Source organism: Rhineura floridana, chromosome 4 (assembly GCF_030035675.1).
Source record: "Rhineura floridana isolate rRhiFlo1 chromosome 4, rRhiFlo1.hap2, whole genome shotgun sequence".
In the NCBI taxonomy this organism is placed as follows: Eukaryota; Metazoa; Chordata; class Lepidosauria; order Squamata; family Rhineuridae; genus Rhineura; species Rhineura floridana.
The window spans coordinates 39,507,815-39,525,104 of record NC_084483.1 but is presented as its reverse complement, the minus strand read 5'-3'; the positions used below and the strand labels follow the sequence as shown (position 1 = coordinate 39,525,104).

Here is a 17,290-nt window from a genome sequence, read left to right as displayed (position 1 = left end):
TTGTGAAGCTTTTCCAAGTCTTTCCTGAAGGCGACAAACACAATCCGACGGGAGGCATAGCAATTAGCACAACATAAAACAGGGAGGAGGCTCCAATCTGCGTCGTGCAGGAGAAGAAAAGGAATGGGACGGGGCAAAAAGAGGGTCTCTCTGCTTTACCAGTAAACGGCACTAAGAAGAGTGAGGGGGAGGAGGGCAATACCTGAGCCAACAGTAATGAGAAAGAAGACGCTGCGATTTTAACTCATTTTAAAATTAGAAATGGAAAGAAGGGGGGGCTCCTAGATAATGAAGAAACCACGAAGGAACGTGGAAGCTTGGGAGAGAGCCTTGGGGGAACGACCCTCGCGCTTCCCGCCTTTTATTTAAAGGGTGCGGAATCCCGCCTAGCCCTCAACACGTCTCGGAATCCCGGCGAATGATTTGCAGCCCGCCGTCCACCCTCTTGATCTCTAACCTTGCCTAGCATGGTTTCCAGGGAAACTTCTGTCCTTTCCCCCTCCCTTGTGGGGAGCTATTTTGTTTGCTGAGGACGGGAGTCACAATCCTGCCACTCACTGCACGTGATGTCAGGCCCTATGTAAGAGGTGAGGCTCATATGGTAGCGAAAGAGCTGCCCTTTGGAAGATGGGGCTAGGGTGGGGGGTACCCGCTTAGGTGGCACTATGAAGTAGGAGGCTAGAGGAGCAGGCCCATCTAAGCTGGAGCTCAGGCATTCTCTGAAGCCTGCTTTTCCCCTACGCCAATTCCCTTGCTTTGGGGTGGATGGAATGGTTGTGGGTTTGTTATTGTTTTTCTTTTTGGATGTACTGTGGTGTTGTATGTCCTCTCCAGCCCCCTCACTCCTCCCAGCCCTCTGTCTAAACTGGTGAATTCAGTATGGTGGGAGCAACACGGCTTCGTGCTGTATACAGCTTGACAGATGCCACCCCTGCCCGGACAATTTGGGTGTACCGTAATGGTGATCCATACTATTTGGGAAGGAAGTTTGTGATCAATCACCGATATGTGCCCAACTTCGAAGCCCTCATGATACAGCTGAACGAAGGTGTGCCAACACCCTTTGGGGTGAGGAACATATACACACCTCGACAAGGGCATTCTGTTATGGACCTGTCCAACTTTCAGCAGGGAGGCAGATATGTGGTCGGTGGCAGGGAAAGGTTTAGGAAGCTGAAGTAAGTATGAAGATATTTAAACAAATGCAGTCAAGAATTTGGGTGATATAAATCTAACTTAGTATATCAAAATGTACAGAAAATCAAGTATTTTATTTAAAATTTGGATTGGATGTTCTAAGCCACACTTATTCTAGACAGTGTTTTAAAAATGTTAGCCATAGATATTAAGGATTATTTCTGTATTTCATAACAATAAGATGCTGACAGCATAGTATTCCATTGGTGTGGTAGGTACATGCTGGTTCTCCAACAGCTCCGGGAAATAAATGACATGACAGCTATTTGGATGGGTGAAATTTATTTATTTATTACATTTATGTCCCAACCTTCCTCCTAGTAGGAGCCCAGGGCAGCAAACAAAAACACTCTTAAAACATAATAAAAATAGACTTTAAAATAAATTAAAGCAAAACATCTTTAAGAACATATTAAAATGAAACATCTTTAAAAGCATCCTTTTAAAAAGCTTTAAAAAATCTTAAAAAGCAATTCTAACACAGATGCAGACTAGGATAAGGTCTCTACTTAAAAGGCTTGTTGAAAGACGAAGGTCTTCAGTAAACACTGAAAAGATAACAGAGATGGCGTCTGTCTAATATTTAAGGGGAGAAAATTCCAAAGGGTAGGTGCCACAACACTAAAGGTCCATTTCCAATGGTGTGCGGAACGGACCTCCTGATAAGACAGTATCTGCAGGAGGCCCTCACCTGCAGAGTGTAGTGATCAACTGGGTAAGACAATCTTTCAGGTATTCTGGTCCCAAGCTGTATAGGGCTTTGTACACCAAAACCAGAACCTTGAACTTAGCCCGGTAGCTAATGGCCACAACTTTATTGATTACAGCAAACAAGCTAGATCTTATTCTCTCAGCAGAGGGTATGTTTCCAACATGGCAAGCAGCTGTGTAAGCACCCTGTGGGAACTGGCTAGCATTCAGATCCCTGGTGTGGTGCAGACCATGACACTTGGGAGCCTGCTGGGCAATCAGTGGGACAGGGTGTGTGCTGCAAGAGATCTTGCCAGTACATGAGCCCCCTGGACTCCTAACAGGGGTCCACCTCAGTTTTGATCCTGCCCAATGCCATTTCTGCTAAAGTTGTGACAGTGAAAGATTGACGCCTAACAATGTCTAGCCCCAACCACCGAGTGATAGGCAAAAAGCCCTGCTCAACCAGGGGGTCAGATTTAGCCGAGAGGAAAAATTCCTATCCAGCCTGATAGATAAGTTCAGTGAGGCTCTAAACTGAGGGAGGGTTGGTGGGGAAGCTGGCTCGGGAGAAAGGCTGGCTAGTGGCAAGGTAAGGCCTTAAATAGGCTTGCTTGCCCTATCCCTTTGAACTCTCTTGTAAGGCTGCCTGAGATCCTGGGCGGCCTTGCAAGAGTTCGTGCAGGTGTGGGTTAACTCCTCCCACCCATCACTATAGGGATGTGTTCTTCCCCACAAAGGAAGCCTTGTGCACAGATGTGCAGGCTGGGGCTTGTGTGGCAAAAGGTTTTGTGTCTCATTCTGGCATGTAGACTCTATCACCCACACTGACCTTGCAGTTCTGGCTTTTCAGAAAGAACTGACAGAGTCAGCATGGCAGCTAGATGGCTTACAGGGACTGGGTGCACTGAATGAATGCATTCAAGTTCCACTTCTGCAGACATGCCCAAATAGGTAAACTGGTCTCTTGATACTGGGGTGGGGAAACTGTGGCCCTTCATAAGTTGCTGGCTGTTACTCTCATCATATGCCTCCTCATCCAAGTCATTGATAGTTCAATAACATCTGCAGGGCCCTCTTAGGATCCATGCTAATAAAATAAGCTAGCTGTTTAGTCAGGGGATGGTTCTGGCCAAGTCATAATCTTTCAGTTTCACTTACTCATCTGTAAAAGGAAAAATGTCCATGGTTGTGAGCATTACAATAATGTTTGCAAATAACTTTTTACAGGGTAAAGTGTTATATAAGTGATTAATAATAGAAATGGGAACAAAAAATACACATAAATCGGGCATACTTAAGTGCCCTATGTTGTGTTTTATCTTTTAAATGGTCTGTGAGTCATTTAAATCAGCAACAGCCTGAAACCTTTTCCATCATCCTATGGTAGAGTGATAGAATCATAGAGTTTGAAGGGGCCCATAAGGCCACTGAGTCCAACCCCCTGCTCAGTGCAGGAATCCAAATTAAGGCATACCCAACAGTTGGCTGTCCAGCTGCCTCTTGAATGCCTCCAGTGTTGGAGAGCACACCACCTCATTAGGTAATTGGTTTCATTGTCACACCGCTCTAACAGTTAGGAGGTTTTTCCTGATGTTCAGTCAAAATCTGGCTTCCTGCAACTTTATTTTGTGTCCTGCACTCTGGGACGATCAAGAATCAAACCTGGCCCTCCTTGGTGCGGCAACCTTTCAAGTACTTGAATACTATCATATCTCAGTCTTCTCAAGGCTAAACATGCTCAGTTCTTTCAGTCTCTCCTCGTAGGGCTTTGTTTCCAGTCCCCTGATTGTCCTTGTTACCCTCCTCTGAACCTGTTCCAGTTTGTTTGCATCCTTCCTAAAGTGCAGCATCCAGAACTGGATACAGTACTCAAGATAAGTCCTAACCATTGCTGAATAGAGAGGAATTAATACTTCACGTGATTTGGAAACTATACTTCTGTGTGTTGTTGTTGTTATGTCCCTTCAAGTCGATTACGACTTATGGCGACCCTATGAATCAGTGACCTCCAAGAGCATCTGTCATGAACCACCCTGCTCAGATCTTGTAAGTTCAGGTCTGTGGCTTCCTTTATGGAACCAATCCATCTCTTGTTTGGCCTTCCTCTTTTTCTACTCCCTTCTGTTTTTCCCAGCATTATGGTCTTTTCTAGTGAATCATGTCTTCTCATGATGTGTCCAAAGTATGATAACCTCAGTTTCATCATTTTGGCTTCTAGTGACAGTTCTGGTTTAAGTTTTTCTAACACCCAGTTATTTGTCTTTTTTGCAGTCCATGGTATGCACAAAGCTCTCCTCCAGCACCACATTTCAAATGAGTTGATTTTTCTCTTACCCGCCTTTTTCACTGTCCAACTTTCACATCCATACATAGAGATCAGGAATACCATGGTCAATGATCCTGACTTTCGTGTTCAGTGATACATCTTTGCATTTGAGGACCTTTTCTAGTTCTCTCACAGCTGTCCTCCCCAGTCCTAGCCTTCTTCTGATTTCTTGACTATTGTCTCCATTTTGGTTAAGGACTGTGCCAAGGTATTGATAATCCTTGACAAGTTCAATGTCCTCATTGTCAACTGTAAAGTTACATAAATCTGTTGTCATTACTTTAGTCTTTTTGACATTCAGCTGTAGTCCTGCTTTTGTTAATGCAGCCTAAAATAGCATTTGCCTTTTTTACAGCCACATCACACTGTTTGCTCATATTCACCTTGTAATCAACAACAATCCTAAGATCCTTCTTGTGTGTAGTATTGCTGAGCCAAGAATCCCCCGTCTTATAACTGTGCATTTGGTTTCTTTTTCCGAGGTGTAAAACATTGCACTTGTCCCTGTTAAATCTCATTCTGTTGTTTTCAGCCAGTGCTCCAGCCTATCAAGATCTCTTTGAATGTTGTTTCTGTCTTCCAGGGTACTAGCTATCCCTCTCAGTTTTGTATCATCTGCAAATGTGACAAGCATTTCCTGTACCTTGAGGGTGCACCTCCTCATCCAAGTCATTAATAAAAATGTTGAAGAACATTGGGCCCAGGACTGAGCCCTGCAGTACCCCATTTGTTACCTCCCCCCCCAATTTGAGAAGGAACCATTGATAAGCACTCTTTGAGTATGATTCTGTAGCCAACTGTGGATCCACCTCATAGTTGTTCCATCCAGCCCACATTTACCTAGTTTGCTAGTCAGAATATCATGGGACACTTTGTCAAAGCTTTGCTGAAGTCGAGATATATTATGTCCACAGCATTCCCACAGCCTACCAGGGAGGTTACCCAATCAAAAAAATGAGATAAGATTAGACTGGCAGGATTTGTTCTTCATAAATCCATGTTGGCTTCTAGAAATCACTGCATTGTTTCAAGCTATTTACAGATTGACCCCTTTATGATCTGAATTTTCCCAGGAATTGATGTCAGGCTGACTGGTCTGTAGTTCTCTGGTTCCTCCCTTTTGCCCTTTTTGAAGATAGGGACAACATTAGCCATCCTCCAGTCATCTGGCGCTTCACCCATCCTCCACAATTTCACAAAGATAATAGTGGTTCTGAGAGTTCTTCAGCCAGTTCCTTCAATACTCTAGGATGCGGTTCATCGGGCCCTGCAGATTTGAACTTGTTCAAAATGATTAGGTATTCCTTGACCATTTGTCTATCAATTTCAAGCTGCAGTCCTACCCCTTCAACTTCACGTTTGCCAGGAGGGTCATAGACCCTCTTTTGGGAGAAGACTGAGCCAAAGTAGGAATTGAGGACTTCTGCCTTTTCTTTATCATCTGTTATCATTTTGTCATCCTCACTGAGTAGCTGTGCCACCATTTCTTTTCTCTGTCTTTTGCTATGGATGTACCTGGAGAAAGCTTTTTTGTTGCTTTTGGCATCTCTTGCTATCCTTAGCTCATTCTCAGCTTTAGCCTTTCTGACGCCATCCCTGCAATTCCATGCTACCTGCCTGTATTCTTCCTTTGTGGCCTGGCCTTCTTTCCACTTCCTGTATGTGTCCCTTTTTGTTTTCGGGTCATCTCTAAGCTTTTTGTGAAGCCACATTGGCTTCTTCTGCTGTCTTCCACCTTTTTTCTTTGATGGAATTGTTTGCGATTGTGCCTTTAGTGTTTCCTCGTTTAGAAACTCCCACCCCTCTTGGACTCCTTTTCTCATTAGGGTTTCTTGCCATGGAACCTTACTTACCATTGTAATGAGTATTAAAATTGACTTTCGTGAAGTCCAATGTACACATATGGCTACTCTCAGCTTTTGCTTCTGTTAAAATCAAGAACTCAAGTGTAGCGTGGTCACTTTCCCCGAGAGTTCCCCTTTCTGTAGGAGAAAGTTATCTCCAACACAAGTCAGGAATTTCTTGGAGGGACCGTGTTTGGCAGATTTTGTCTCCCAACAGATATTGGAGTAATTGAAGTCCTTCATTACTACTACATCATGCCTTGAGACATTGGAAATTTGGTTTTCAAATGTTTAATCCTTGTCTTCTCCTTGATTGGGTGGTTGGTAGTAGATTCCAACTCCCACTCCAACAATGATAGCTCTCCTGCTATCATGGAGAACGATGGTCTCGGGGAAGGAGAGCATCCAGCTGAGGAAGATGGAAACGATCCCTTAGAAGGGACCCATTCCTTGGGGGATGAGCAGCTATCCTCTCGTGCCGAGGATATATCTCCAGGGGGTGGAGGGATCTTTGTAGTGGGTGATTCGATCATTAGGAACATAGACAGTGGGGTGTGTGATGGGCGTGTAGACCGCAAGGTGTTTTGCCTGCCTGGTGCGAAGGTTGCGGATATCGCCCGTTGTTTAGATAGTTTGGTAGACAGTGCTGGCGAGGAGTCAGTGGTCGTGGTGCACGTTGGCACCAATGACATGCGGAAATGCAGCCGTGAGGTCCTGGAAGCAAAATTTAGGTTGCTAGGTAGGATGCTGAAAGCCAGGACCTCCAAGGTGGCTTTCTCTGAAATGCTACCAGTTCCACGTGCAGGACCAGCCAGACAGGCCCAGCTTTGCAGTCTCAATGCGTGGATGAGACGATGGTGTCGGGTGGAAGGGTTTGGATTTGTTAGGCACTGGGGAACATTTTGGGACAAGCCAGGCCTGTACAAAAGGGACAGGTTCCACTTGAACCAGAATGGAACCAGACTGCTGGCACTTAAAATTAAAAAGGTAGCAGAGCAGCTTTTAAACTGACTGAGGGGGGAAACCTGACAGGAGCTGAGAAAGGTCCGGTTCGGAATAAACCTCTCCCCTGGGATAAAAACCAAAGAAATGATGACATTTTAAAAGGGGTAGGCCTAGAAGTAGGCATTGTGAGAGCAGGGGCACAGGATATAAATTCAGAAGAGCAAAATTACCACAGGCCAAACCACAAGTGCCAAAGACACTTGAAGAGAGACACTGCTTACAAGTGCCTGTACGCTAATGCTAGGAGCCTCCGAACCAAGATGGGAGAACTGGAGTGCTTGGTCTTAGAGGAGAGCAGTGATATAGTGAGCATAACGGAGATCTGGTGGAATGGAGAAAACCAGTGGGATACGGTTATCCCTGGATATAAACTATATCGGAAGGACAGGGAAGGACGTATTGGTGGCGGAGTCGCTCTATACGTGAAAGAAGGCATTGAATCCAGCAAGCTCGAAACCCCAAAAGAGGCAGACTCCTCCACAGAATCGTTGTGGTTGGTGATACCATGCCCCAGGAGGGACTTAATACTGGGAACGATCTATCGTCCCCCTGATCAAAATGCTCAGGGAGACCTTGAGATGAGATATGAAATTGAGGAAGCATCCAAACTAGGAAATGTGGTAGTAATGGGTGACTTCAACTACCCGGACATAGACTGGCCGCATATGTGTTCCAGTCATGACAAAGAAGCAAAGTTTCTAGATATTCTAAATGACTATGCCCTAGACCAGTTGGTTATGGAACCGACCAGAGGGACGGCAACCCTGGCCTTAATCCTCAGTGGGGACTGGGACCTGGTGCGAGATGTAAGTGTTGTTGAACCGATTGGGAGCAGTGACCACAGTGCTATTAAATTAAACATACATGTAAATAGCCAATTGCCAAGAAAATCCAACACGGTCACATTTGACTTCAAAAGAGGAAACTTCACAAAAATGAGGGGATTGGTAAAAAGAAAGCTGAAAAACAAAGTCCAGAGGGTCACATCACTCGAAAATGCTTGGAAGTTGTTTAAAAACACTATATTAGAAGCTCAACTGGAATGCATACCACAGATCAGAAAAGGTACCTCTACGGCCAGGAAGATGCCAGCATGGTTAACGAGCAAAGTCAAGGAAGCTCTTAGAGGCAAAAAGTCTTCCTTCAGAAAATGGAAGTCTTGTCCGAATGAAGAAAATAGAAAAGAACACAAACTCTGGTAAAAGAAATGCAAGAAGACAATAAGGGATGCTAAAAAAGAATTTGAGGAGCACATTGCTAAGAACATAAAAACCAACCACAAAAAATTCTATAAATACATTCAAAGCAGGAGACCATCTAGGGAGGCGATTGGACCCTTGGATGATAAGGGAGTCAAAGGTGTACTAAAGAATGATAAGGAGATTGCAGAGAAGCTAAATGAATTTTTTGCATCTGTCTTCACAGTGGAAGATATAGGGCAGATCCCTGAACCTGAACTAACATTTGCAGGAAGGGATTCTGAGGAACTGAGACAAATAGTGGTAACGAGAGAGGAAGTTCTAGGCTTAATGGACAATATAAAAACTGACAAATCACCGGGCCTGGATGGCATCCACCCGAGAGTTCTCAAAGAACTCAAATGTGAAATTGCTGATCTGCTAACTAAAATATGTAACTTGTCCCTCAGGTCCTCCTCCGTGCCTGAGGCCTGGAAAGTGGCAAATGTAACACCAATCTTCAAAAAGGGATCCAGGGGGGATCCCGGAAATTACAGGCCAGTTAGCTTAACTTCTGTCCCTGGAAAACTGGTAGAAAGTATTATTAAAGCTAGATTAACTAAGCACATAGAAGAACAAGCCTTGCTGAAGCAGAGCCAGCATGGCTTCTGCAAGGGAAAGTCCTGTCTCAGTAACCTATTAGAATTCTTTGAGAGTGTCAACAAGCATATAGATAGAGGTGATCCAGTGGACATAGTGTACTTAGACTTTCAAAAAGCGTTTGACAAGGTACCTCACCAAAGACTTCTGAGGAAGCTTAGAAGTCATGGAATAAGAGGAGAGGTCCTCTTGTGGATAAGGAATTGGTTAAGAAGCAGAAAGCAGAGAGTAGGAATAAACGGACAGTTCTCCCAATGGAGGGCTGTAGAAAGTGGAGTCCCTCAAGGATCGGTATTGGGACCTGTACTTTTCAACTTGTTCATTAATGACCTAGAATTAGGAGTGAGCAGTGAAGTGGCCAAGTTTGCTGACGACACTAAATGGTTCAGGGTTGTTAAAACAAAAAGTGATTGCGAAGAGCTCCAAAAAGACCTCTCCAAACTGAGTGAATGGGCGGAAAAATGGCAAATGCAATTCAATATAAACAAGTGTAAAATTATGCATATTGGAGCAAAAAATCTGAATTTCACATATACGCTCATGGGGTCTGAACTGGCAGTGACCGACCAGGAGAGAGAGCTCGTGGTTGTAGTGGACAGCACAATGAAAATGTCGACCCAGTGTGCGGCAGCTGTGAAAAAGGCAAATTCCATGCTAGGGATAATTAGGAAAGGTATTGAAAATAAAACAGCCGATATCATAATGCCGTTGTATAAATCTATGGTGCGGCCGCATTTGGAATACTGTGTACAGTTCTGGTCGCCTCATCTCAAAAAGGATATTATAGAGTTGGAAAAGGTTCAGAAGAGGGCAACCAGAATGATCAAGGGGATGGAGCGACTCCCTTACGAGGAAAGGTTGCAGCATTTGGGGCTTTTTAGTTTAGAGAAAAGGCGGGTCAGAGGAGACATGATAGAAGTGTATAAAATTATGCATGGCATTGAGAAAGTGGATAGAGAAAAGTTCTTCTCCCTCTCTCATAATACTAGAACTCGTGGACATTCAAAGAATCTGAATGTTGGAAGATTCAGGACAGACAAAAGGAAGTACTTCTTTACTCAGCGCATAGTTAAACTATGGAATTTGCTCCCACAAGATGCAGTAATGGCCGCCAGCTTGGACGGCTTTAAAAGAAGATTAGACAAATTCATGGAGGACAGGGCTATCAATGGCTACTAGCCGTGATGGCTGTGCTGTGCCACCCTAGTCAGAGGCAGCATGCTTCTGAAAACCAGTTGCCGGAAGCCTCAGGAGGGGAGAGTGTTCTTGCACTCGGGTCCTGCTTGCGGGCTTCCCCCAGGCACCTGGTTGGCCACTGTGAGAACAGGATGCTGGACTAGATGGGCCACTGGCCTGATCCAGCAGGCTCTTCTTATGTTCTTATGTTCTTACCATGTTCTTTTTATTCCTTGCCTCATTAATTTTAGTCCAGATACTCTCAGTGGAGCTACCAAGCTTATCTTCCTGTATTTCTGTGCAGGGATATATATATTTAACATATACCATGACTCCGCCTCCCTTTCTGTTTCTTCTGTTCTTTTTGAAAAAGTTATATCCTTCAATTGCTCTATTCCAGTCATGGGAGTCATCCCACCAAGTTTTAGTTATACCCATCAAGTTATATTTACTCTCCTGTATTAAAGAGTTCAAATTCATCATGCTTGTTTCCCATACTCTGGGCATTAGTATACAGACACCGAAGACCATGTGATTTACTGCCTGGCTTCTTTCCTACATTTTTATGAAGACTGGGCCCCATTAGAACCATTCTCTCAGTTCCTCTTACTGTGCATAAGCCTTTGTTAGTCGTTACCGCCAAGTTTACGTCTCCCTCCCCCTTAGGAATCAGTTTAAAGCTCTCCTGATGTAGTTCTACATGCTGTGGCCAAACACGTTCTTCCCAGTCCTTGTGAGGTGCAACCCATCGTTTGCCAACAGTCAATCTTCCAGGAAGCATAGCCCGTGGTCCCAGAATCCCAATCTTTCATGTCAGCATCACTTTCGTAGCCAGTCATTCACCTGGAGTATTTTTCTTTCCCTTTCTACTTCTCTTCTAAGTACTGGAAGGATGGACGAGAAGACTATCTGGGCCCCCAAATCCCTCAGTTTTCTTCCCAAAGCTTCAAAGTCTGATGTGATTTCTTTGTAGGTCCACTTGGCAGCATCATTCATTCCCACATGGATGAGAAGAAAGTGATAGCTATCAGTGGGCTTTATGAGTGATGGCAACCTTTCCGTCACATCTCCATCCACCAGGGAGATAGCATACCTGGCAAGTCCATGGACTCAACATACTTGGGTTTCAATCCCACGCAGTAAGGGGTCTCCCACTACTGCTACTACTACTACCCTTCTCTTCTTGTCGTGGGGCATAGTTTTATTGTCTCTGCTTGACTGAGCTTCAGCCTCTCACTTGCTGTCTTGTGGGGTCTCCTGTAATTCTTCTCCTGCAGGCTGTCCTCATCTTCAAGTTCCTGAAAGCGGTTCCATAGTTCCACCGGTGCAGGGTGTCTTCTAGCTCTTCTGCTCCTGTCACCCTTTTCCATGGAGTTTCCTCCACTTCATCATTGCTGTCCACCACAGTCTCCTCATCTGCTTCAAGATGCTGTTGTACTCCCACCTCCTGTACTTTTCTTTGCTGCTGTTGTTCCATTGTTCTATCTAAGAACTCTTCATCATATCTTATACTCTTCAGTGTGGCCACCTGCTGTTCCAGATTTCTCACTTTTTCTTCCAACAGCGCCACCAACTTGCACTTGTTGCATGTGCATGCCATGATGTTCTCGGGCAAGAAAACAAACATTGCATACACCTTGCAGGTCACAACCACTGGAGTGTCATTCCCGTCCATAGTCTCTACTGCCTTTTGTTTCTTTCTTTTTACTTCTATTGGAATGACCTGTGCTTTGTCCTATCCTCCTTTAGGTTAAACAGGAGAGTGCCACTGGTATGTGGTGCGACATACAATAATTTTTTTTTAGGGATCTCCCCTTTCCTCTGCCAAATACCTCCACCAAATTCCTGTGAGCTGTCTCTGTTCACTCACTCTCTGACAGCTGGCTCGCTTGTATATCCTCTGGACCAGCTGACACAGCTCCCTCTGCTCTGCTCTGTTAGAAGTCAGGAAACAGAATCTTTGCTATACTTTGGTTAATGTGTCAATTGCTTTAGAAATGTCATTACAGCAAAACAATTTTTAAATGTCATTAGCCATAAATATAGCAAAAGCAACTGGTATTATTACTAACAAAAGTCAGTTATGAGAATCATATAAAAGGCACAAGTTGTTGGTGTAAAGATGTATGTCGCTTGCAAAATTTATGGTATAGTTAGTGAAAGGCAAATATGAAAACTGACCTCATTTTGAATGCATATTAAACCATGATATATTAGAATGTAATTGGTGCGGAATGGTCATTTTGACCAATCCTACAGCAAGCAGATATAATTTGTTTACTCTTATTCTAGAGATAGCATCTGGTAGCTTAAAAATGCTGCATTAACAACACATTGACAGTGACAATCTGATTCTGTCCATAGAATTTTTCAGCAAATTGGAGTATGAAGAGTCAGCTTGTGGATAACCACATTTAGTATGTCATGTTCCATTTAGTTCTACTGCAATTGTTGACAAAGGAAGCCTACAGAATATGAAATAATGTGGCTGTCTAAGTGCCCAAAACAAATCTGTAGACTCTTATGTTTACTTATGAGTTCACTAAACGATGATTGAATTAAAATACACAAGATTTCCAACTTAAGTGTAAATCTTTATCATTTGGTATACAACAGTAAAGCATTATAACAGTGCCATTGTTCTTGCTTGCTTAGAGGGGAGAAGTACAGGCATGAATTGGAATCTTTCATAGGTACAGTTATTTGAATACTGAAATACAGTGATTTTGATTAGGATGTGTTTACATTCCTCTCTGTGCTGCAAGTGCAAACTGTTTGATCAGATTTTTGTTTGAACCTATTTTTGTCCACATAAATGTTGATTGTCCATGTAAGCAATTTATTTGTGTGCACGATGCTCATTACTGTAAACAGTAATCCTTTTCAGTAATTACAGTTCCCTTAAAAAGTCTTTTAGAAATGCTTTTCAGTTTATTTTCTCAGTAATGCATTATAAACCAACAGATAATTAATAAACCAAGGCAGTACGATTGAATAGCATTTATTTTATATCAGTAAACTTGAATTAGTGCACCAATACTGTAGTTAGTAAATGCATTCATTTTGACAGCATTTGCTAGGTTGAGATAGTAATATGTTAATTAAACTTCAGTTTGTAATACTTTCTTTAATTAATCCACGATTTCTGCTTATGCGTCAGAATTACTGATGGTGCACATTTCTTTAGAAATATTTATAGTCACCTGTTGCTGTCACTCCATCAGGTTTATTATTCATTTGTTTATTAGTGTCTCGGCAGAGGACATCAAGTCCATTTCCCTGCTCCCCATGGAGTTCAATACATTTGGAGTAAATATGGAATATAGAAGTTTTGCTATAGGTTTTAAGCATGTAAAGTGCCTAATTTGTGAGGCACTGTGAGGCTTTGTAGGCTGGCTCATCTTAGTTGAAGAATTGAAAATGACACCATACAGCAGTATATTTAAAAGAAACTGAAAGTTCCTAAACAAAATCTGTTTATTATTGTGGTATAATGGTATAATGACTATACCACACAATATATAATAAAGGTATAATGACTATGCCACATTATTTTTTGAAGCTTAGGCATCTGTGAAACAGTCATTTATAGAAAACGTGAATGTTTCTAAAACAACAGTCTGGTACTCTTGTGGCACTTTAACGGCTAACAAATTTGTTATGGCATAAGCTTTAGTGGACCCAAGCCTACATTGTCTGACAGGTCCATGAAAGCTTATATCATAATAAATGCAGAACTCTTTTTGGTGCTATAAAACTCTTTGTTTTTGCTGCAAGAGACTAACATCGCTGCTCCCACTGGATTATTTATTTAGAATACTTACATCAAAAGATTGTCACAATTAAAATCACATTCAAGTCTGGTATCAGGTACAGAAATAACATGTTGTTGTCCTATGGTCCAGATTACTCAGGCCAGGTGACATTCTCTGCCCTCATCCTTGGTTTTTCCTGTTCCCTTCAGCTTCCACCTACTAGGAAACACTCCTTTGAGGTAGTTTATAACAAAATTAATTTGTTACATCTCTAAAGTGCCAGAAGACCCTTTGTTGTTTTTGCTGCAACAAACTAACATGGCTACAAGTCTGGAAATAGCTGAATTGTACTGTGGACAGACTTCAGCAGATTAACTGATTTCAAAACAAATAAATGTGTACATGGAGTTGATTTGGTAACTTGACCTGTCTGCTTATCCCTCTATCTCTACTCTGAGACTCTTTCTGAGTTGCTCTGTCACAGTCATATGCCTATATCTGTTGGTAGACCCTCTTTTTCTGGGGTTCGAAGATTCATATAGATCGATCCCCTCTATGATTTGGAGGCTGTTGGATCTGTTCTGCGAGGCCAAAACGTTTAACTAAATTTACAAGCTATTGAATAATTTTTGTTTAATCTAGTTATATTTTTCCTTCAGTTATTTCAATATAGGAGCAAAGAAACCTGAAAGAAAGAAGAGAGATGAGGTGGTGAGTATTTCATCAGTGCCATTTTTGGTTATTGGCAGGAGACAACATTTGCTTAGTTTTACTAGCATATCACTTATCAAACTAATTGAAAAAGACAAGTTCAAAGTATTTTTGAAATTATGCTAAGGTTATTCTGAATTTATGGCCCATTTTATGTATTTCACTATCTTTATTCTACTTTCCCATTGGAATTCTATTAAAATTTATATATAGTTTTGCCACGGAACATGGAAAAAAACCCACATCCAGCATAAACAATATAAGGCAGTAGATCAGTGCAAAATATAAACAAAAAGATTTTCAGGCAAAATAAAACAACAACAATAATAATGAGACCTAACAACTATTAACTCTTTCATAAATATCCTCTATCATGTAAGGTGAGGCTGTTATCCTCTTAGATGGAGGATAGGGCTTTCATATGAACATAAGAAGAGCCTTGTTGGATCAGACCACAGTCCCATCTACTACAGCATACTGTTCTCACAGTGGCCAACCAGGTGCTTATGGAAAGCCCTCAATCAGGATGTGAGTGCTGAATTCAGCAGCATTCTAGATGCAATCGGAGGCTGTAGAGGCACCAGCTAAGGAGCCAGATCAAGTTCAGGGCTCTAAGCTGGCTGCTGGAGATTAGGGGACCATTGTGACTGAAGCTGGCAGAGAGAAGCCCTGAGGGAAACCTCCCAGACCACCAGGGCCAGAGTCTCAACCCGCGTGGGTGTCTTTTCCTGAGCCCAAGGAACAAGATGCCTCTTATCACACTTTACCATTCCAGTGGCACAAAGAGTGTACCAGGGGGAGGCTATGGAGCAGAGGAGTGCCTGTCTTTAGGCCAGAGGGTTGGCCATTTCAGACTCTGAAGTTCTGCATGAGGCGGTGGAACCTGGAGGAGATAGTCTGGTGACAAGAGGCTTAAAAGGCCTCAGTCTTCTCCCAACCCTTGTCAGAGCAAGTTGCCCACTTGGAGTTATCTGTGGTTCTGTCTGTAGATATAGAAGCTGGTCTTAAGTTCTTATGTTGAGGCAGACATGCATTTTTCCCAGTGAATCAGTGGGATCGAACAGTATGGGGAAAAGGGTTTAAAAACACCTCTTCCAGAGCTGCAATCACAGTTTGCTCTCACTTTGTGTAGTATCACCTAATCTTATTGAAAGAATTCTACTCAGTTCCTAGTAGCAGCTTCTCACTTATGCCAGACAACTTTGAGGAAAGTTGCTGAGACAACCCTAGTTTTTTAGAGTCATACTATGAGATCTGTTTTCATACCTTGACAGACAGAATAATTGACTATACACTTATAGAAGAGATAGAGACAGTAGTTATCAAAGAACATATGAATTATTATTGAAACAAATTAAACAACAAACAGATACTATCTCAGTAATCACCAATTCCTTCCCACTGTGACCTCATCCCACCCTCATCCTCACAGGCCTGGTTTGGACATAATATTAAAATATAGTTTAGCATTACATATCCGAGTTTGCTCCCTTGTAGCCTCTCGTCCTCCATCTGCTTCAGTTTTTTAGTTAACCACATTATCACAATTCATCAGAACAAGGAACTGTGATTAGTTCAACTTCCATAAGCCTCAGCCAGCATGGCCAGCGGTCAGAGATGATGGGAGTTGCACATCCCTGGAGGGTCATTGGTCCCCCCACCCCTAGTTTAGACTAACCATGATTTGTTCTGATTTGGAGAAAATAATAAATCATGGTTAGTTTGAAACTGGAAGCAGATGCTTCCAATTTTCTCCTTGTGGTAGCGCTGGTGGAAGAAGGGGGACCGTATGAGCCAGAGGCTTGGTTACATAGCACTGACCTATGCAGTGAAATTTCTTTGACTGACTTTTCATCCTCATTCAATCTAATGCCCTCAACCCACTGTAACTGAATTTCCCTCAATGGATTTCTAAGTGTTCAGAGTGCTGCTTCACTCTAAAGCCACGCCTCACTCTAGCATTCTAAAGAGCTAGGGCAGTGGTTCCCAACCTGGGGGCCATGATCCCCAGGGGGGTCCTGAAGTAACCCAAGGGGGGGTGAACAGTAAAGAAATTATTTATTAATTAATTTTTTTTTAAAGTCTTCATTCCCTGGATGCTGTCTGCTCCGCACTTCAGCTGCAGATGACACCTTCCCTTTGCTCCAACGAGAGAGGAGGCCTTTTGCTAAAGTGGCAGAGCATCTTTCAGGCATGCTGAGGGCAGGCATCTGCCTATAAAACATGTGGCGGAGGCTGAGGGTGGAGCTACCAGGAAGAAGAGGGGATTGCTATCACTGACTCCCATCTCCTCACACTGCTGCTGCCGACGACACCCTTGCTCAGAATGAGAGGAGAGGGATTTTTGTGAAGCAAAAAGAAGCAAGGTTGCAAGGAAAGGCTGCTTTCCCCCTTCCTTCCTGGCAGCCTGCCTGCCTTTCTTGGCTCCTGCTTCGCTGCCACCTCCTTTAAAAAATCATTCTTATTTGCGAGGCTGCCCAGTTCTCGTCTTTGGTCCAGATGGAGCCAAGCAGCAGTGAGGAAGCTCAGGACCAAGTGTGTGTGCCAGCATCCCCCCTTTCCTCCACCTACACTCCGCCCCTCCAGTCCCTCTCTCCAAGATGCTGCGGCAGTTGAGGGCTTTCCCACTCTCACGTGCCCAAATGCATGCACGCCTGCAGATGCTTGCAGGAAGGGCAGGTGTGTTTGTGTGCGCTGACCTGTCTTGTGCTCCACTCTCATTCCCCAAGTGCACACTAACCAAGT

General features: G+C 43.2%; 1 protein-coding gene across 1 annotated transcript in view; it reads left to right on the top strand.

Annotated features, from left to right (window-relative positions):
* The first annotated feature begins 879 nt into the window (after positions 1-879).
* The window catches only part of DCDC2C (doublecortin domain containing 2C), a 94,647-nt gene continuing 78,236 nt past the window's right edge, over positions 880-17,290 (top strand). Inside the window, exons 1-2 of the mRNA XM_061626058.1 lie at positions 880-1,178; positions 14,494-14,545. Coding sequence (XP_061482042.1) covers positions 880-1,178; positions 14,494-14,545 — 351 coding nt within the window. The remainder of the gene's footprint in view (positions 1,179-14,493; positions 14,546-17,290) is intronic.